General features: G+C 44.9%; 1 protein-coding gene across 1 annotated transcript in view; it reads right to left on the bottom strand.

Annotated features, from left to right (window-relative positions):
- Window positions 1-22,500, bottom strand: part of LOC130127199 (protocadherin-15-like) — a 409,304-nt gene that overhangs the window by 292,583 nt on the left and 94,221 nt on the right. Inside the window, 2 exon segments of the mRNA XM_056296769.1 lie at window positions 11,586-11,741; window positions 16,196-16,356. Of these exon segments, the coding sequence (XP_056152744.1) occupies window positions 11,586-11,741; window positions 16,196-16,356 (317 nt within the window).

Genomic DNA, 22,500 nt, shown 5'->3' with positions numbered 1-22,500 from the left:
GTCTCCCTGAAACTAATCAACCAGCCAATCAATCGAGAATTCGAACAACTCGGCCTGCCTGCCTGCCTACCGTCCATCTGTCTGAGCAAAGTTCAGTTACCAGCGGCCATAATGCAGGACGTCACCTTGAAATCTGTCTCTTCCTATTAAACCCACTGCGTTAACTGGTGACAGTTCAGGAGAGCAGGGGGGGGGGGAATTTGACAATAGCTGTCCGCAAAACGAGCAGAATCAGACCCACATTTGAATAAACGCACTCTCATCTTTGAAATATTACTCCCATCTGAATAAATGCACCCCCCATTTTTAAATTATCATCACCATACTGTGCACGCTTGGCTTGGCTCGGCGGCGGAGTCATATTTCAAAGTTTTTACGACGTGTCTCCTAAATTGTGCAGTGGTCATTCAGGTGAAAGGGGCGACTTATTTCAGCAGAAGTAATGAGTAAAGAGTTGTAAGGAGTTGGAGGAGAGGATGTGAAGAGAGAGATGAAGACAGAGAGGGGGGGATTTTTTGGGGGGCGGTGGGTTAGAGAAAAGACCGACGACACAATTGGAAAGGGAGGGTTTAGGTTGACGAGGTATGGGAGAGATAGAGAGCAAGAGAGCGAGAGACAGAGACAGAGAGAGAGAGAGAGAGAGCGAGAGAGAGAGAGACAGAGAGAGAGAGAGAGAGAGAGAGAGAGAGAGAGAGAGAGAGAGAGAGAGAGAGAGAGAGAGAGAGAGAGAGAGAGAGAGGAAGATGAGATGGAAGTAGCGATGCACACACAGACATGGTAAGAAACAGACCAAGTGAGAGGATCAGAATCATCTTTATTTGGCTATGTATATTTGCACATACATGGAATTTGACTCCGCTTTAGTCACTGTCAATGATTTAGTACATAGAATAACAACACAACAACCCTCAGGAATATATACAAGGAATGACTACATACGGGTGAAATAGGAAGGAAATAGTGCAATGGTGCAGAGCACAAAGATGCTGGAATACATATGTTAGCTAGGTTATTGAGGGCCTTAAAGGTGAGAAGTAGGATCTTGAAGTCAATACGCTATTTAACAGGGAGCCAGTGGTGGTGCTGAAGAACAGGAGTGACATGATCTATGGAAGAAGTTCTGGCAATGATAGGGGCAGCTGAATTCTGGACCAATTGACGTTTATGAAGACATTCGGGACCAATTGACGTTTATGAAGACATTCGGGACCAATTTACGTTTATGAAGACATTCTGGATCAATTGAATTTTATGAAGACACTTAAAGGGAAGACCAAAGATGACAGAATTGCAGTAGTCAATATGGGACGTAACCAGGGTGTGAATGAGTATGGCGGTGTTGTTAGGTGTAAGTGATGGGTGAAGAGGATTAATATTGTGTAGGTGGAAGTATGCAGACCAAGTAATACTGTAACAGACCATGTTACAGGCTATGTACAGTAACAGAATATGCAGGTGTATGTACAATATACAGTATATACAGCGTGCTTAGATTTGTTATGACAATGTTAAGTGTTCGTCAGAGTGACAGCCTGCGGAAAGAAACCGTTCTCGTGTCTGGTTGTTTTGGCGTAGAGCGCTCCGGAGCGCCTACCAGAGGGGAGGAGTTGGAACAGGTTGTGACCAGAGTGTGATGGGTCTGCAGTGATGTTGCCTGCCTGTTTCCTGACTCTGGAGATATATTAGCTCTGAATGGAGGGTAGTCTGGCACCAACAATTTTCACTGCAGTCCTGACTCTCTGTTGTAGTCTGTTGCTGTCCTTTTTGGTGGCCAGTCCAAACCAGACAGTGATGGACGTGCAGAGAACAGACTGGATTATTGCAGAGTAGAACTGAATCAGCAGTTCCTGAGGCAGGTTAAACTTCCTGAGCTGACAAGGAAAATACACCCTCTGCTGGGTATTTTTGATGATTTTGTCTGTTTTGGATGCCCCGCCTTGCATTCTGGGAGCTTGTGGATTCCACAAACCTGAAGGTTTCCACAGCAAGCACAGTGCTGTTGAGCATGGTTACAGGGGGTGGGGTGGGAGGGGGGGCAGTGTTGGGCGGCTCCTCCTCAATACCACTGTCATCTTCAATTTTGAGCATGTTCAGCTCCAGGTTGTTATGACCGCACCAGAGAGCTAGCTGTTCAACCTCCCGTCTGTGTGCAACTGTGCAGACTCGTCACCATCCTGAATGAGGCCGATGATCGTTGTGTTGCCTGCAAACTTCGGGAGTTTAACAGACAGGTCTCCTGAGATGCAGTCATTTGTGTAGTGGGAGAAGAGTAGAGGGGAGCGCACATATCCCTGGGGATCACCAGTGCTGATTTTCTCCAGCCTCACCTGCTGTTGTCTGTAAGGAAGTTTTTGATCCGCTGAGAGGTGGGGGCTGGTACAATGAGCTGGGTGAGTTTGGAGTGGAGGACGTCCGAGACGATGGTGTTGAACACTGACCTGAAGTCCACAAACAGGACCCTCGGGTATTTTCCTGGGGACTCAAGGTGTTGCAAGATGTAGTTCAGTCCCATGACGACTGCATTACCCAGTTAACTGTTTGTCCAATAGGCAAACTGAAGGGGATCCAGTAATGGGCCTGTGGTGTCCTTCAAGAGGGCCGACACCAGTGTCTCAAAAGATTTCATGACCACAGATGTCAGGTGGCGGGCCTGTAATCCTGAGACACATGGTTTCTTGGGGACCAGAATGATAGTGGGACTTCACACAGCCCCAGTGATTTGTTGAAGATCAGTGTGAAAATGGGGGCCAGCTGGTTGGCACAGACTTTCAGACAGGAGGGAGTCATGCTGTCTGGGCCTGGTGCCTTCCTGATCTTCTCTCTCTGGAAGACCTGACACAAACTCTTCACAGATCACGAGTGCAACTAGGGGCTCAGAGGGGAGGGGGGAGGGATTGGCAGAGGCTTAAGTTGGTTGTGTGATGTGGCCAGAGAGGGTGAGGAGTATGAGTATGCGTATCAAACCTGCAGTAAAATATGCTCAGGTCATCAGCCTGTTGATGGTTCTCTGCAGTGTGGGGGGTTGGTCTCCTGTAGTTGGTGACGTCCTGCAGGCCTCTCAATAAAGGCGCAAGATTGTTAGCTGAAAGCCTGTTTTTCAGCTTTTCAGTGTAGCCTCTTTTGGCTTCTCCGATCTCCTACGTATGCCAGTATGTCTCTGGCTTGATCGTACAGGATCCTATTTCCAGTCCTATAAGCCTCAGCCTTGGCCCGGCGAAGCTGCCCGAGTTTTGCTGTGAACCAGGGCTTATTGTTATTGACGGTGCGGAAAGATTTGGTAGGCACACACAAATGTCCTCACAAAAGCTGATGTAAGATGTCAGTGTCAGAACGTTCGTTCAAAAACACTCCAGTCAGTGCAGTCAAAGCAAGCCTGAAGCTAGACTTGTTGGTCTATCTCCTTACAGTTTTAACCACAGGCTTTGCAGATTTTAGTTTCTGTCTGTAAGTTGGGAGGAGAAGAACCAGACAGTGATCAGAGTCCCACGGGGGACAGAGCGATAAGTGTCCTTTAACGTTGTGTAGCGATTATCCAGTGTATTTTTCTCCCTGGTGGGACACTTAATGTGCTGTCTGTACTTTGTCAGTTTGTGGCCGATGTTTGCTCTTTTAAAATCCCCAAGGATAATGAGAAGGGAGTGTGGATGTATGCGCTCCATATTTATTATCTGGTCAGCCAGGTGTTGTAATGACTCACTAACACAGGCCTGGAGTGGAACATAGAAATGATGAAAAGTCCCACAGTGAAAAAAAATGGTTTACAGTCAATGCAAACGGCCTCTAAGTGAGGGCTGCATGGTTTCTTCAACACTGTGACATCGGTACACCAACCTTCTTTTATATTGAAGCAGATTCTGCCTCCCCATTTTTTTCCCTGTTTGCTCCATTTTACGGTCAATATGGAGAAATTGGAAGTGTGGCAGATGGAGGAAAGCTGTCTGGAATATGCTCGCCAAGCGAAGTTTCAGGGGCGCACAGGCGGCAGATCTGAGAAAGTCCATGTTTGTTTTGTTGAGGAGCAGCAGTTCGTCCATCTTGTTGGCCAGAGAGCGGACATTCCCCAGGTTGACTGGACAGGAGCACAGGTCAAAATCCCTGCTGTCATAGTTTAATAGCAAAGTCGTCAGCTCCAGCAAAGTCCATACGGGGCTGCTGCTGCTCCAATGAGAAGCTCGGTAAAACTTTCCGGTTCAATATAAAATGGTATAAATTTTGACCAGTGGATATTTGGAGGTTTAAAAGCTCTTCTCTGCTGAATGTGATCAGAGAGTGAGAGCTGAAACTAAACAAATAAACCAAAAACAGAAAAGGCACTAGAGAGCGCAGAACCGAGGCTGCCGTATGCGTTGCCACGTTGTTTTGAAGAGGAAGGGAGAGGTGAACACAGTTAACACAGTGTTTCTCAACCGGGGGTCCGCGGACCCCTAGTGGTCCGTGGTGTAATTGCAAGGGGTCCGTGAAAATAAAATAGCTTTAAAAAAAGATCCTATGACATTTATAGAAATAGGATTATTTTGCTCAAATGTGACTGAGACCTTTATCTACCTAAACTATAAAGGGTAACGGGACTTTTTTCTCTAATTACATCTGTTTCACAAATGTAATGTATTGTATTTTAATAAGAGATCTCGCTCCCGTTTGCATTGTTAAAAGTTACTGCATAAAAAGTATGTTGTTGCATATATCTGAAAGTTACTGAATACATATTCTGTTTAGTTACATATATCTGAAAGTTACTGAATACATATTCTGTTTTGTTAACTATATCTGAAAGTTACTGAATACATATTCTGTTTTGTTACATATATCTGAAAGTTACTGAATACATATTCTGTTTTGTTACATATATCTGAAAGTTACTGAATACATATTCTGTTTTGTTACATATATCTGAAAGTTACTGCATAAGAACTCTGTTTTGTTAACTATATCTAAGTTACAACTGAAAGCTCTTATTTTTGCCCCAAAGAGTGAATAAATGCTATAATGCAATTTAAAATGCAGTATCTACTGTTTCTATCAAATTGCAACCCCCCTCCCCCAACATCAGGTGGAGGGGTCCTCAGGGTAGATCAAAAATACGCAGGGGGTCCAGGACCCCAAAAAGGTTGAGAACCACTGGTTAACAGACAAAACGTTCATATGCAACTTATTTGTACTCCCCCTTAAAAGCATTGACTGCCAACCTTTCATTACAACCTATCAAAAGTTTAGTACTATTACTTTATGGATGGATAAATTGAGGCATGAGGTTAGAAATGGTTTTGTAAGTATGAGATGAGAGATGGTTTAGGTATGGATTTGGCGTGGTTAAGTTTGGGGTAAGGATCTGGGAGATCGATTGCAACTCACAATGCTCCACATTCACCGTGTCCTTCGGGGAGTGCATTTCCGTTTCCCCCCAGTGTAGTTCAACCTCCTCCAATATCAACTGGACGCCAACGTCGCATGATTTGATGCGTGTTCGCGTCGTGTTGGCCTCTGGTTTACGGTTCCGCATCTTAGAAAGAACACCAGTCGCTGTGACCAAACGAACATTCACCGTTTTAACTAAACGGACTGCCAACATTGGGATTACAAGTAGTGTTGACTCACACTCGTTTTTGTATTTTTTTTTGGTTAATATGACAACATATGCAGCCTCTAACATCAGTCACACAACACTAAACATGTCAGGTGTCTGTGTGTCGTAGTGGTCTATTCCGTTGCCACCAACACGGGGATCGTCGGTTCGAACCCCCGTGTTTCCTCCGGCTCGGTCGGGCGTCCCTACAGACACAATTGGCCGTGCCTGCGGGTGGGAAGCCGGGATTAGGTATGTGTCCGAGTCGCTGCACTAGCGCCTCCTCTGGTCAGTCGGGGCGCCTGTTCGGGGAGGGGGAACTGGGGGGGAATAGCGGGATCCTCCCACGCGCTGCGTCCCCCTGGTGAAACTGTCGGGTGCAAAGAAGCGGTTAGCAACTCCACGTGTATGGGAGGAGGCGTGTGGTAGTATGCAGCCCTCCCCGGATCGGCAGAGGGGGTGGAGCAGCGACCGGGACGGCTCGGAAGAGTGGGGTAACTGGCCAAGTACAATAGGGGAGGAAATTGGGGAAAAGTCCACAACAAACAAATCCACAGATTGACAGAACATTTGGATTTAACAGAAATGCAAATAAGTGGTCTGGGAGACGAGAGAGAGGGATCGACCCGGAAGGGTACGACCCTCCTCTAGTTGCACCGCGCTTCACCACACTCTGGCAGACGCAACGACTTTGACATTGCCGCCTCTGTCCGGCACCACTGCTTTTGTTGACTCTGGAAGAGTCTTGGTTGAATCCCTTCATCACTGTCCTTTCCTGCTCATCATTCCCACACCGGGATGGCACTGCCGCTTCGGACCAGCGGTGCGTTGCCAACTCAAATTTGGCTTGATGGAGGGTTTTATCCCAAATCCCTTTGCAGTACAATGGGAGCATGCGTTTGCTGAAGAGGTGTCTCCGGGGTGGGGGGGGTGGGGGTGCAGAAGCCCACCCACCTGTGGCATGGCCGAATTTCTCCAGCTCCACGGAAGAAGCCCTGCACTGCATGCGTGCTACCGGTGTTGTTCATTCTGCTCAGAACTCAGGCCACGTAAAAATTGTTTTTTAAAAAAACCAGACTTTCCTTATTTGAGTTGAGAGGTTTCCTCCCAGAATGAATAAAGAAATCTTTGACCCTGCTGCACTTCCATTTAGAAACCGTGTGTGCATGTATGTGACAGAGAGAGAGAAGGAAATGTCCAATTTGTGTACAAACGTTGGATGACGGTGAGACTTCGGAGACAGGGGGATTACACATAACCCCACTGAGACGAACCTCTGCTCCTTATGCACCAAACATAATGGAGACGTGGCGAGCGACGTCTGATCGGAACAGAAGAACCCAGTGCGTTTCCAGGAGGCCTTGTGGGGCTGAGTCCAGGCAGCATGCTGCAGCTGCCCCGTGCTTTCACTTTAAAGAGCAGCCGAGAGGAGCGGAGCTGATGTCAAGAAACTAAGAAGCACGTTCATTAACGTTCATTAACATTCATTAACGTGGAAGCGTCTGCCGCCATGCTGATGAATGCTGGGATGATGATGTCAGGGAGCTGCAGAAATCATGTCCGTGTGAGATCCATTTTTAAAAACTTAACCACTGGGTGTCTGGGTGGCGTGGCGGTCTATTCCATTGCCTACCAACACGGGGATCGCCGGTTCGAATCCCCGTGTTGCCTCCGGCTTGGCCGGGCGTCCCTACAGACACAATTGGCTGTGTCTGTGGGTGGGAAGCCGGATGTGGGTATGTGTCCTGGTCACCGCACTAGCGCCTCCTCTGGTCTGTCGGGGTGCCTGTTTGGGGGGAGGGGGACTGGGGGGTAATAGCGTGATCCTCCCACGCGTTACCTCCCCCTGGTGAAACTCCTCACCGTCAGGTGAAAAGAAGCGGCTGGCGACTCCACACATGTATGGGAGGAGGCATGTGGTAGTCTGCAGCCCTCCCCAGATCAGCAGAGGGGGTGGAGCAGCTCGGAAGAGTGGGGTAATTGGCCGGGTGCAATTGGGGGGGGGGAACCAAAAGAAAGAAAGAAAAGAAGATGCTAGCCTGGTATCTTGAGCGGGAAAACTGAGCTGGTCTAAACCTTGACAGTCGTGTGATCTGACCATCTATTAACCTGCACACACCCAATAAAAGAGACTTAAACATTTTTTTCTTAATTTCCCATTTCAGTGTGGACGGCAAACTGAAATCTATCTGAAAACGCTAGTGGGGACAGAAACTTTAGACTCGTTTTCAACATAAAAATGGAGTTTTCCAGTTTCTCTGGATTAGCCTGCACAAGGGCCGAGGAGGCTGAGAGACCTGCAAATGTTCAGGTTTAACTGCCTAGAGACAATCCCAGCTGGAGCAGGAAACCCCCCCCCCCACACTCAGCAGCTGACTGACTTTTACCAGCCGGTAAAGGTCGACGACCTCGTCTTCACCGGCATGTAGCTGTCAGTGGGTCGCCAACCTCAGTACAGACAGGGCACAGTATGTGAGGATAGACACAGCTGAGATGAGTATGTCTGACGTCCTCAAACTGAAGCTCGGTGTTCTGAAGACTGAGGATGACTTCAGATTTCAGGACAGGCCCTCTCATTTGCCGCTGGACACTCGTTGTTCAACAGCCTCCACTGTGAAGCCGCGCAAGAAACTGGAAAACTACAGGACCCTTGAAGAAGTGCAGAACATGACTCCACTACTCCGACGGCCCAGGAGACAACACACATCCTGTGGCAGCCGAAGCAATTCAATTAGCCACAGACAATGTTTGTCAAATTCCACGTGGGCATCAATCACACCTTCGTCAGGTGTTTCATATAACGGTTTGGTTGACGTCTGCCACCTCACGGCACAGGGCCCGGCTGCAGCACATTAATTCCAGTCAGCAGAGGAGGATTCGCAGGCGGCAAGCAGCCCATCCACCCGCGCTGCAACAACTCCAGCTCCAGCAAGCACGCATGCAAATTCAGCTCTGAGACACCTCACCCTTGACAACCACATACCCCGCACCGCCGTTCAAACTAACCCAAAGATAGGCTTTTGGCCCTCATTAGTAAGTGAACCGCACACCTCTCTGAACCATGCCAACCTTTTTTCTCTCACACAACCTTACAGCATCATCAACGACACCGATACCCTGAAGTTGGCATCTGGTTCCTGTCCTGGCTAGTCTCAAGTTAACCTTGCACCGACGCTATCGTCCGTACAGCTACCATTTACTGCTGATGTAAGTTGTATTTTACTTAACTTGGCTCGCCTTTGCATGCCTAGCATTACATAAACTACATAAAATATGAGGGACCCAAGTGATATTTAGGATACTTCAGGGGTTAGTCTCCAGACTTCCTTGAATTCCTGTCAATACGTGTGCTATTTTCACTGCAATATTCTCAAGTCTATATATATATATATATATATATATATATATATATATATATATATATATATACTGCCCGTATAGGTTATATTGTATTTCCGCTACCCACTATTTCAAAATTCTTGTTTGGAGAACCCCTTTTGAGATATTTCTCCTTTACATTGGCTTAACTGATGTTTTATCTCCTATTTGCAAACCATATAAAACATCCATTATTTTCATATTTTTGTTTTATTTCTTTGCCTTTCCTTTAATTGTCTTGTCTAATAAATAAGGAATGGGTGATTCACAGTACCAGAAGGGACTGATGAGCCGTTATCTTTTCTTTTGCTCCCATCCACATCCATGACAACATGCCAGCATCCAGGCTCATCCCTCTAATGGCTGGTTATGGTAGATTAGTAAACGACGTTTCCAGTGAGATGAGGCCTGAGAGTCATGATGCCATAGCCTGACGTAACCCATGGTTACCAGTAATAGGTCTGAATTGTCTGACTTGGTCTTCATTGTGGGCGGCATGGTGGCCCAGTGGTTAGCGCGGTCGCCTCACAGCAAGAAGGTCACGGGTTCAACCCCCGGGGTAGTCCAACCTTGGGGGTCGTCCCGGGTCGTCCCGGGTCGTCCTCTGTGTGGAGTTTGCATGTTCTCCCCGTGACTGCGTGGGTTTCCTCCGGTGGCTTCCGGTTTCCTCACACAGTCCAAAGACATAGGTCAGGTGAATCGGCCATAAGAAATTGTCCCTAGGTGTGTGTCGGCCCTATGTGATGGCCTGTCCAGGGTGTCTCCCCGCATGCCGCCCAATGACTGCTGGGATAGGCTCCAGCATCCTGTGACCCTGAGTTGGATACTGGATGGATGGATGGATGGCTCTTCATTGTGAATGCTTGCTCTGAGGTATGGTACAGAAGGTTTAATGTGTATTTGTCAACACTAAATTTGATAAGGCACAAAGTCAAAAGGCCTCAAACAAAAACTGCTCAAATGCAAAGATCTGTTCATGGAGCGCGCATGCTCTGCTTCACCTGAGTTGTAACCACACCTGCAGCATCTTCACCCAATCACCACTGGGGGGTTAAGGACTACAGTTCACATGCCTCTCTGTGAGGTATTGAGTTGTCATTGTCACGCTGTTCCTGTTTATTGACTTGTTTGTCTGGCTGTCTGACCCTGCTTTGTCTTTCTTTGTGGAGGGTTTGTCAGGGTTCCTGTTCCCGCTCTCCCTGCTGTTTTGGCCCTGGCTTGTGTTTTGGACCATCCCTGAGAATTCTGATTTGGGTTTGTTTGGGCCGCTTTATTAAAGTACAAGAACTCTGCACTTGGATCTTCTGACTGATTCATTACAACGGCATTAACCAATGTTCCTTATATTTCGATTTGTTCATTGTGCCATTAAAGATGAATAGCGGTGCAGGTCTTGGATTTAGCCAGAAATGCTATTGGCGGCTTAGATGAAGGGAAGCCAATATGACCCTGGTTAATCTGGTTCTCTAGATAATGATTCCTTTACCTGAAGTCAGTTCTCATACCCATTAAATATACTGATCTAACACTGACAGAAAGCTTTTTTTTTAATTTTGATATACTTTATTGATCCCCATGGGGAAATTATGCTCTCCATGTAACCCACCCTAGCTGTGTAGCTAGGAGCAGTGGGCAGCCGCTGTGCAGCACCCGGGGACCAACTCCAGTTCGTCTCGCCATGCCTTGCTCAGGGGCACACACAGGAGTATTAACCCTAACGTGCATGTCTTTTTGATGGTGGGGGAAACCGGAGCACCTGGAGAAAACCCTACGCGGACACGGGGAGGCCATGCAGACTCCACACAGAGGACGACCTGGGATGACTGCCGAGGTTGGATAGCCCCGGGGTTGGAACCCAGGACCTTCTTGCTATGAGGCGACAGTCTCGCCACTGCGCCACCGTGCCGCCATTGTTAATTACCATAACAAACATAATTATTTATATGTATATAATTAACATAACAAATATATATAAATAATTAACATAGAGTGTACTTGCATGAATGGAACTGGTGAGATTTTACTCACATTCCAGTATAACAGCCTCCATCAGAAGGTTTTCTGTGTCTCTGTCAGTGATGGTAGGTGGTGACCTGTCTGATTCGTTTGGTTGAATCAGTTCCTTAAAAGATCTGGTATTGTTATACCACACGTGCACAGGTTTCAAGCCAATTCCGAATCCAGCCGCTTGTGACATCACATTGGAAAGTGACTGATCAAATCCAGTCCGCCATGCCCACACAGTGGCAGCGCCTGCTCGATCAGTCACGTCCCAGTGTGACGTCACAAGCGGCTGGATGTTGAGATGGCTTGTACGGCTCGTTCAGAGCACTGAGTGGCATAAAACCAGATCCTTACATGAACCGAATTTTTGTAGTGTTCTTGAGCTTGGCACATATTTGGTATATCAGCCCTTAATCGATGTGATCCATGCAGTTTATTCAGTAGTCCAAAGGAGGGCTCACATAAGTACAGAGAAGGAATAGGGCCACATAGAAAAAACCTATTGGAGATCTGAGATTAAAGTCAGATACACATGTGTGTGCGGGGTCAGGTCTCGTTTGCTAATTGCTGCATAACTGCATAATGTGTGTGTGTGTGTGTGTGTGTCTGTGTGTGTGTGTATGTGTGTGTGTGTGTGTACCTCATTGATGGCAACATAGTATCTCGGCTGCTGGAAGCGTGGTGCATTGTCGTTGCGGTCTCGGACCACGATGCGGACTTCGTGCAAAATCACCGTGCCTACCAGTTCGTTGGTACACTGCACCTGGACCACAATGGACTGGATATACGATGGAGGCTGGAGGAGAGAAGGGGCCGAGGAAAGGAGTTAAAATGGAAAGCTGGATCAAAAAGAAATGAACAAACAGAAGGGAAAAAAGGGCAGACAGATTCAAATGATAAACCGTGAAGTTGTGATGGCCACTGAAAAGCTGCAGTCGGGGACTTGTCTACGGTGGTCACGTGGTTTAGCTAGCTTCTTGACTGGAAGAGCTAGAGCTGTAGTGGCAGGGATGACAAGTTCTCCTGAGGTTATTCTACAGAGGTGATGAAAGATGCCACAGTGCTTATTCACAGTTTCCCCATGTTAGGTGTTGGTTAAACACAGTCCCTGTCATCTCTGGAACACCTTGACGGTGCTGCAGGAGTGCACCGCCTGGTCTGCTGAAGCGGACATGACATTATCTGCACACTGTTGTTGGTATGATCCGAGAGTAAGCAAGGCCCGATCCATGACAAGGTGTTGCAAAAGGATTTGAACGCACAATGCAGAGGCGACAAAACCGCTCGGTGCCAAGCAGAGCATGGCTGCCTCTGTGCTAAAATCCTTTAACGCAGTGGTTCTCAACCTTTTTGGGGTCCTGGACCCCCCTGCGTATGTTTGATCTACCCTGAGGACCCCTCCACCTGATCTTGGGGGAGGGGGGTTGCAATTGGATAGAAACAGTAGAAACTGCATTTTAAATTGCATTATAGCATTTATTCACTCTTTGGGGCAAAAGTAAGAGCTTTCAGTTGTAACTTAGATATAGTTAACAAAACAGAATTCTTACGCAGTAACTTTCAGATATATGTAACAACAAAGAATATGTATTCAGTAACTTTCAGATATATGTAACAACAAAGAATATGTATTCAGTAACTTTCAGATATATGTAACAAAACAGAATATGTATTCAGTAACTTTCAGATATATGTAACAACAGAATTTTATGCAGTAACTTTTAACAATGCAAACGGGAGCGAGATCTCTTATTAAAATACAACAAATTACACTTGTGAAACAGATGTAATTAGAGAAAAAAGTCCTGTTACCCTTTATAGTTTAGGTAGATAAAGGTCTCAGTCACATTTGAGTAAAATAATCCTATTTCTATAAATGTCATAGGATCTTTTTTTTAAAAGATATTTTATTTTCACGGACCCCTTGCAATTACACCACGGACCACTAAGGGTCCGCGGACCCCCGGTTGAGAAACACTGCTTTAACGCACACCTTGGCGTGGGTTATCCTGCTTGCGCCATGGCCACTTACCACAAACTTGAAACTGAAAGCCTTCAGTTATTTTTATTGACCGTACTGGACCCACAATCGAATTGTGAGACAAAGTCAGCCACTGAGCTGAAGCTTCCACCGTTCACTGCGTTACCCAGCTCTTCTGAGCCGTCCCAGCCCCAGAACAGAGACCCTACAGAGGTACCCATGAGCTGTTCTACGTCACAAAAGACATGAAGACGCGAGCGCGTCCGCTGTTGTTGTGTACCTGGAGCGGCCGGTCAGTAATTCAATGGCGCCACGACGAAGATTGCCTCGTTTCGATCCATTGATTCAAACACGTGTTCATTCATCGCAAATGCAAAGTTTCAGAGAGTTATTCCGGCCTTATCGTCTGTAAAGAGTATTAAATATCACGCATTATTAGTGGCGAAATGGGCCCCGTTTGTCCCGAAACTTCAGCACAGAAGCGATCTCAACAGGATCTTACCATTTCTTCTTAGCCCCTTTGTTGACAAATACTAGTGTAAACTACTAATAAGACATGTTAGCCCCTAGCTAACGGGTCTGACCCTTTAGCCGAGCGGTTAGTGATGTCGCCTTGTGGTGCAATACACCCCATATCGAATCCCGCACCGGGCAAGAAAATAACCGGTGGCAGCGGTGGGATCCGGAAGTGTGCAGATCCTCAGAGGTCTCTTCGGAGCGCGGGAAGAACAAAGCGCGAGGGCGCGCTTCCGGGGGAGGGTGGCGACTGTAAACTACTAATAAGACACGTTAGCCCCTAGCTAACGGGTTTGACCCTTTAGCCGAGCGATTAGTGATGTCGCCTTGTGGTGCAGTACACCCCGTATCGAATCCCGCACCGGGCAAGAAAATAACCGGTTACACTATCAAGGGCAAACTGTAGAAAAATCACTCGGATCGAGAGATTATTTTTGACGGTGATGCAATAGAAAGACGCAAAATTCCAAGTCTGAACACCACCGGACCTCACTCAGAGTGAGACTTGAACTGAACTGTTGACGCTGAACTGAACTGAACTGAAAAGGAAGGGATACCCTGTTAAGTGCATCACTGCATGCATTAAGCTTAAATGGCTAATGTCACTGGCTGTATATTCATGCTTTGAGTTGAACGGTGAATTGAATGAGTTTTCCTGCAAGGTTTAATCTCACAGGGTCAACTTGCCTGAAAAGGGGATTTTAGAGTGGAGACTTACCTGATTCACCTGGAACTAAAAAGAGTCAACTCAAAGGATAAAATAACCTAAAAGCCGAGATCTGGTCCAGTGTGAGATAGTGACACAAGTGTTACATAAATTTCAAGAGAATATTGGGTAACACTTTAGTATGGGGAACATATTCTAAGTCAAAAAAACTTAATTACTAGTGAATTAGTAATGATCAAGATGTCACTTTAGTATGGGGAACATATTCTAAGTAACAAACACTTAATTTAGAGTAATTTAACACTATGAACACTTGTAGTTTTGTGTGTTGTTATGTAAGAACAGAGCATATTCATTAAGTGTTAGTAAGGGAGAATAACTCTTCTTGTGGTACTACCACCTTATAAAGTCCATACTAAGCAAAGCATATTGAGATGGTACTACTAATAAGCAATACTTCTGAGGTTATAGAGGGACAACTCATAGTTAATGGCTTACTGGTTGTATAATAAGGCCATGCAGAGTAAGGCATTAATGATTACGTAATAATGACCAATTAAGAGTCAATATGTTGCTAATTTGCATGCTAATAAGCACCTAATTAATGGTGTATATGTTCCCCATACTAAAGTGTTACTGAATATTTTGTACTGTGATGCAATAATAATAATAAAAAAATACACACACACACACACACACACATATATATATATATATATAAAACACTTGTGTCACTATCTCACACTGGACCAGATCTAGGCTCCTAAGGAGTGGTTGAGCAACAAAATAGCAGACCTGAGACTGGGGGGTAACAAAATGAAAGAAAGCTGTCAATTTAATGACAAAATAGTGTAAAGTCACTTGAAACATGAAAACTATTCACAGCTATGTGTCACACATTCACACATGTAGACATACCGAAATCCCTGGTTTGAATCCCTTTTTAATTGCAATTAGCTTGATTTAGGTTCAGGTTTCTAATTTCAGTTTAGTCGATTATCTATTTTATATTTTCCAATTAAGATGAGACTGGTCTATATTTTTTCTATAGGATAATAGTCTGTTGTATCAAGCTAGACCTATTTTGTGTCAGTTATTTTAACCTGCGAGTCAACGCTTTTTAGTTCCAGGTGAATCAGGTAAGTCTTACACTCTAAAATCCCTTTTTCAGGTAAATCGACCCTTTCAGATTGAACCTTGCAGGAAAACCCATTCAAATTCACCCTCCAACTCAAAACGTGAATACACAGTCAGTGACGTTAACATCGAGAGGATAGTTTGCATCGTGATGCAATAAAAAGATGCAAAATTCACCGATGGAATCGGACGATGCAACCTGTCCTCGGCTCAATGGTGCCTTTGCTGTTACTACGGCAGTGGATGCCATGGCAGTAATTAGCCCCTGTACGAACGAATATTCGCAATACTTAGTTGACCAGTAACGGCGGCGGTCGTCCAGTGATGTCACGTTATGTCTTACACGTCACGAACATCATTGGTACTTCTGTACGATCTCTACTCTGTGGTCCGGGTCTCTGCTCCGCCCCCTCTGCTGATCTGGGGAGGGCTGCAGACTACCACATGCCTCCTCCCATACATGTGGAGTCACCAGCCGCTTTTTTTCACCTGACAGTGAAGAGTTTCACCAGGGGGACGTAGCGCGTGGGAGGATCACGCTATCCCCCCCCAGTCCCCCCTCCCCCCCCCGAAAAAGGCACCCCGACCGACCAGAGGAGGCGCTAGTGCAGCGACCAGGACACAAACCCACATCCGGCTTCCCACCCGCAGACACGGCCAATTGTGTTCTTAGGGACGCCCGAGCAAGCCGGAGATAACACGGGGACTCGAACAGGCGATCCCCGGTATTACAGGGTTTTAAAGAACACCCTCCAGCCAATCAGAGGCCGGTATTCTCCGTGACCATAGGATAAGCATACAGAAGTGGACTGAACTTGATTAGTAGAACAGATAGAAGAATGGGCTGGAACGCAGTTAAAGTACACCAAAGATAAATATAGAGTACAAATAAACGTTTATACTACAATAGAATAAGCTCAAATAAAAAACAAAACTGTGGTTTACTTACATCTCTATCGAGGACTCGTCCCGTGCTGTTGAGGTACAAGGCTTGCTTCGTAGGGTCCAGAATCACCCAGTGGTCATTGTTGTCCCTTAGCGACAGAGAGATGGTGCGGTCTGGACCCTCTGCCACGCCGTTGATCTGCATGTTCTCCACCAACAAGGTTCCTGGCAGAACAATCCAGAAGTCACTTAGCAGATCAGACAAGGAGAAGTCAAGAAGAAGTCAAGCAAGTACCCTGTACCACGTGGTTTATGCTGCATCTTCTCCACTGACAGGGTTACTTGTTAAACAGACGGTACAGACACGTGGCTTGCTTCACTCCCTCGTGTCCCTCATGTTTACCCACAGTGCATTGCACAGATTTTTTTTTGGGGGGGGGGGTCCCCTTTTTTCTCCCCAACTGTACTTGGCCAATTACCCCACTCTTCCGAGCCGCCCCGGCCTCTGCTGATCCGGGGAGGGCTGCAGACTACCACGTGCCTCCCCCGATACATGTGGAGTCTCCAGCCGCTACTTTTCACCTGACAGTGAGGAGTTTCACCAGGGGGACGCAGCGCGTGGCGGGATCACGCTATTCCCCCCCCCCCAGTTCCCCCCCTCGGGGTCAGCACCTTATCCACCTACAAACAAACAGTAAAACATCGATTGCTGATTTAGGATATTAATTACGGGCGTCCGGGTGGCATGGCGGTCTATGCTGTTGCCTACCAACACGGGAATCACCGGTTCGAGTCCCCTGTGTTACCTCCGGCTTAGTCGGGTGTCCCTACAGACACAATTTGCCATGTTGGTGTGGATGTGAGTATGTGTCCTGGTCGCTGCACTAGCACCTCCTCTGGTGTACCCGGAACTCTCCTTGTGTACCCAGGAAAGTCCTGTTCAACACAGACCAGTACCATAGAAGGATCACAGTGGGGAACTTCTGGGGTGAGCTGCTGTTTAAACAGACCACCAGCAATATATAAAGTGATACTGGTTTATATGAAGTTATACTGGTTTATATGAAGTTATACTGGTTTATATGAAGTTATAATGGTTTATATGAAGTTATACTGGTTTATATGAAGTTATACTGGTTTATATAGTTATAATGGTTTATATAAAGTGATACTGGTTTATATGAAGTTATACTGGTTTATATGAAGTTATAATGGTTTATATGAAGTTATACTGGTTTATATGAAGTTATACTGGTTTATATAGTTATAATGGTTTATATAAAGTGATACTGGTTTATATGAAGTTATACTGGTTTATACGAAGTTATACTGGTTTATATAGTTATAATGGTTTATATGAAGTTATACTGGTTTATATGAAGTTATAATGGTTTATATAGTTATAATGGTTTATATAAAGTGATACTGGTTTATATGAAGTTATACAGGTTTATATGAAGTTATACTGGTTTACACGAAGTTATACTGGTTTATATAGTTATAATGGTTTATATAAAGTTATACTGGTTTATATGAAGTTATACAGGTTTATATGAAGTTATACTGGTTTATACGAAGTTATACTGGTTTATATAGTTATAATGGTTTATATAAAGTTATACTGGTTTATATGAAGTTATACAGGTTTATATAAAGTTATACTGGTATATATAAAGTTATACTGGTATATATAAAGTGATACTGGTTTATATAAAGTGATACTGGTTTATATAAAGTGATACAGATTTATATAAAGTGATACTGGTTTATATAATGTGTTAATGGTTGTTATAGAGGTATACTGGCTTATATAAAGTTATACTGGTTTATATGAAGTGTTCAGAGACAAGAGTAGAAATACACAAAACCAAGACATCTACTCTGCCACTCTGTATTACCTCTGTCTTCCAACAACGATACCGGAGACGGTTCGGAGAGATGAATAACTAAAACATCCTGACCGAGCTGCGGAGGAAGAACGGGGTTTGGTCCTGTCGCGGGACTTGAAATGGGGCAAGACTGTTTCTTTAGCTGCCTGTTTTTCAAAGTAAAGGTTTAAGGTTTAACTACCCCCCCCCCGGGGTCAGCACCTTATCCACCTACAAACAAACAGTAAAACATCGATTGCAGATTTAGGATATTAATTACGGGCGTCCGGGTGGCATGGCGGTCTATTCTGTTGCCCACCAACACGGGAATCACCGGTTCGAGTCCCCTGTGTTACCTCCGGCTTAGTCGGGTGTCCCTACAGACACAATTTGCCATGTTGGTGCGGATGTGAGTATGTGTCCTGGTCGCTGCACTAGCACCTCCTCTGGTCAGTTGGGGCGCCTGGTTGGGGGGTCTAGCGTGATCCTCCCACGCGCTACGTCCCCCTGGTGAAACTCCTCACTGTCAGGTGAAAAGAAGCGGCTGGCGACTCCACATGTATCGGAGGAGGCATGTGGTAGTCTGCAGTCCTATCTGCCTGCCAAACACAACTCTGCACCCGGCTCACACTCAGACCTGTCCTCCCCGTCTACACTTGGCGGCTCCGCTGGAGACACAGCACGCATGACACTGAGTCACGTTGTGTACCCAGGAGAGTCCTGTTCAACACAGACCAGTACCATAGAGGGATCACAGTGGGGAACTTCTGGGGTGAGCTGCTGTTTAAACAGACCACCAGCAATATGTAAAGTGATACTGGTTTATATGAAGTGATACTAGTTTATATAAAGTTACACTCGTTAATATAAAGTTATACTGATTTATATAAAGTGATACTGGTTTATATGAAGTTATACTGGTATATATTAAGTTATACTGGTTTATATAAAGTGATACTGGTTTATATAAAGTGATACTGTTTTATATAATGTGTTACTGGTTGATATAGAGGTATACTGGTTTATATAAAGTTATACTGGTTTATATAAAGTAATACTAGTATATATGGTTATACTGGTTTATAGAAAGTGATAATGGTTTATGTAGTTATACTGGTTTATACACAGTGATACTGGTTTATATGAAGTGATACAGGTTTATATAAAGTGGTACTGGTTTATATAGTTATACTGGTTTATATAAAGTGATAATGGTTTATATGAAGTGATACTAGTTTATATAAAGTTACACTGGTTAATATAAAGTGATACTGGTTTATATAGTTATACTGGTTTATATAAAGTGGTACTGCTTTATATGAAGTTATACATGTTTATATGAAGTTATACAGGTTTATATGAAGTTATACTGGTTTATATGAAGTTATACAGGTTTATATGAAGTTATACTGGTTTATATGAAGTTATACTGGTTTATATGAAGTGACACTGGTGTATATAGAGTTATACTGGTTTCTATAAAGTGATACTGGCTTCTATAAAGTTATACTGGTATATATAAAGTTATACTGGTTTATATAAAGTGATACTGGTTTATTTAAAGTGATAATTTGTTTACTGGTTGATATAGAGGTATACTGGTTTATATGAAGTGATACTGGTTTATATAAAGTAATACTGGTATATATGGTTATACTGGTTTATAGAAAGTGTTAATGGTTTATATGAAGTGATACGGGTTTATATAAAGTAATACTGATATATATGGTTATACTGGTTTATAGAAAGTGTTAATGGTTTATATGAAGTGATACAGGTTTATATAAAGTGGTACTGGTCTATATAGTTATACTGGTTTATATAAAGTGATACTGGTTTATATGAAGTGATACTAGTTTATATAAAGTTACAGTGGTTAATATAATGTGATACTGGTTTACTGGTTGATATAGAGGTATACTGGTTTATATAAAGTGATACTGGTTTATATGAAGTGATACTGATTTATATAAAGTAATACTGGTATATATGGTTATACTGGTTTATAGAAAGTGTTAATGGTTTATATGAAGTGATACAGGTTTATATAAAGTGGTGCTGGTCTATATAGTTATACTGGTTTATGTAAAGTGATACTGGTTTATATGAAGTGATACTAGTTTATATAAAGTTACACTGGTTAATATAAAGTGATACTGATTTATATAAAGTGGTACTGGTTTATATAGTTATACTGGTTTATATAAAGTGATACTGGTTTATATAGTTATACTGGTTTATATAAAGTGGTACTGGTTTATATAGTTATACGGATTTATATAAAGTGATACTGGTTTATATAGTTATACTGGTTTATATAAAGTGGTACTGGTTTATATAGTTATACGGATTTATACAAAGTTGTACTGGTTTATATAGTTATACGGGTTTATATAAAGTTATAGTGGTTTCTATAAAGTGGTACTGGTTTATATGAAGTTATACTGGTTTCTATAACGTGATACTGGTTTATATAAAGTGCTACTGGTTTATATAAAGTGCTACTGGTTTCAGGTACACTTTCAGGGCTGAATCTGAAAAGAGTAACGTTCAACGACACACCAACACAGACGTAAGACCAGGTTCCAAAACAGTGATGTGTTGCTTTGTATGCATTGTATTACTTGGTGGTTGTTAGTATTGTGTTTTATAGTTTTCATTCACGTGCTGATTCAGTCACACAAAACTGGGATGTACGAAACCTCTCTTATGAGACTCGGTTATCCGGACCCCTCAGTGCTGTCTGTTTGGACGGCGCATTGTCATCCGTCATTTTGTTCTGACTTACTGAGCGACTTCTGCAAACACAATCTGCAGAAAGATGTCATTGAAAAAAACAAAGGAATGAAAAACTTTCTCAGGAAAAAAGAGCGAGCGTGTGAACACACACTTCTAACTAGCTGATCAACACAACTCCAACACGGCAGTCCCACACCATCACACCATTCATAAACAACTATGGCCTCACTTTTTTGTTTTTAAATTTCCCCCCCTTTTCTCCCCCGATGTATCCATGCAATTACCCCACTCTTCCGAGCCCCTCCGCCGATCCGGGGAGGGCTGCAGACTACCACACGCCTCCTCCCATACATGTGGAGTCGCCAGCCGCTTCTTTTCACCTGACAGGGAGGAGTTTCACCAGGGGGAAGTGGCGCGTGGCTATCCCCCCCCCCAAGCAGGTGCCCCAACACCGACCAGAGGAGGCGCTAGTGCGGCGGCCAGGACACATACCCACATCCGGCTTCCCACCCGCAGACACGGCCAATTGTGTCTGTAGGGACGCCCGACCAAGCCGGAGGAAACACGGGGATTCGAACCGGCGATCCTCGTGTTGGTAGGCAACGGAATAGACCACTACACTACCCAGACGCCCACGGCCTCACAGTTTTTTTCGTCTGTGTGTGTGTGTGTGTGTGTGTGTGTGTGTGTGTGTGTGTGTGTGTGTGTGTGTGTGTGTGTGTGTGTGTGTGTGTTTGAGTTTTTATGTCTTTTTTGTGTTTTTGTTGTTTGGTGACTCATCCCAGTGTCGCTTTAGAGGGGAAAGCAAGGTTGGCTATCTGTGCCAGTGTTTTTCTTTGTGTGTCTGTCTGTGTGTGTGTGTGTGTGTGTGTGTGTACACATTTGCATGTGAATACACTAGCGCTACCTTGAGGCCATGGTGTTGCAGTTGTGCACGGCTGTGTACATCAGTGTGTGTTTGCATATTGTGCACGTGTGGGTGTGTGTGTCTTTCATGCCAGTTCAGAAAGTGAAAGAAGAGCGCACATAAATACCGAGGTGCGCGTGACATCCGGCGACCCTCAACAGTCAATCATGTAGACTTAGACAGGCACCTGCACACAAGTACACACGAGTACACACAGCCATTGTGCCCCCACACACACAAGCACGCACAGACCCACGCGCAGCCTCACGCAATGGGACACACTCATACACATTAAAACACTTGTTAAAACAAATGCAAAGGGGGCGTCCGGGTGGCGTAGCGGTCTATTCCGTTGCCTAGCAACACGGGGATCGCAGGTTTGAATCCCCGTGTTACCTCCCTACAGACACAATTGGCCGTGTCTGCGGGTGGGAAGCCGGATGTGGGTATGTGTCCTGATCGCTGCACTAGCGCCTCCTCTGGTTGGTCGGGGGAAGAGTGTGATCCTCCCACGCGCCTGGTGAAACTCCTCACTGTCAGGTGAAAAGAAGCGGCTGGCGACTCCACATGTATGGGAGGAGGCACGTGGTAGTCTGCAGCCCTCCCCGGATCAGCAGAGGGGGTGGAGCAGCCACCGGGACGGCTCGGAAGAGTGGGGTAAATAGCCAGAAAGTACAATTGGGGAGAAAAAGGGGAAAAGACCCTCCAAAAAAACAACAAACAAACAAACAAACAAACAAATGCAAAAACTATTTGTTATGTTTGCATTCACACAAACACACGTGCGCACACTAAGTGTTGCTTCGTTCCTCAGGTGCATCTGAGGCTCGTCCCCACATGCTGCCCTCCCTGACT

Source organism: Lampris incognitus, chromosome 17 (genome assembly GCF_029633865.1).
Source record: "Lampris incognitus isolate fLamInc1 chromosome 17, fLamInc1.hap2, whole genome shotgun sequence".
Taxonomy (NCBI): domain Eukaryota; kingdom Metazoa; phylum Chordata; class Actinopteri; order Lampriformes; family Lampridae; genus Lampris; species Lampris incognitus.
This window is presented reverse-complemented; position numbering and strand designations above follow the sequence as displayed.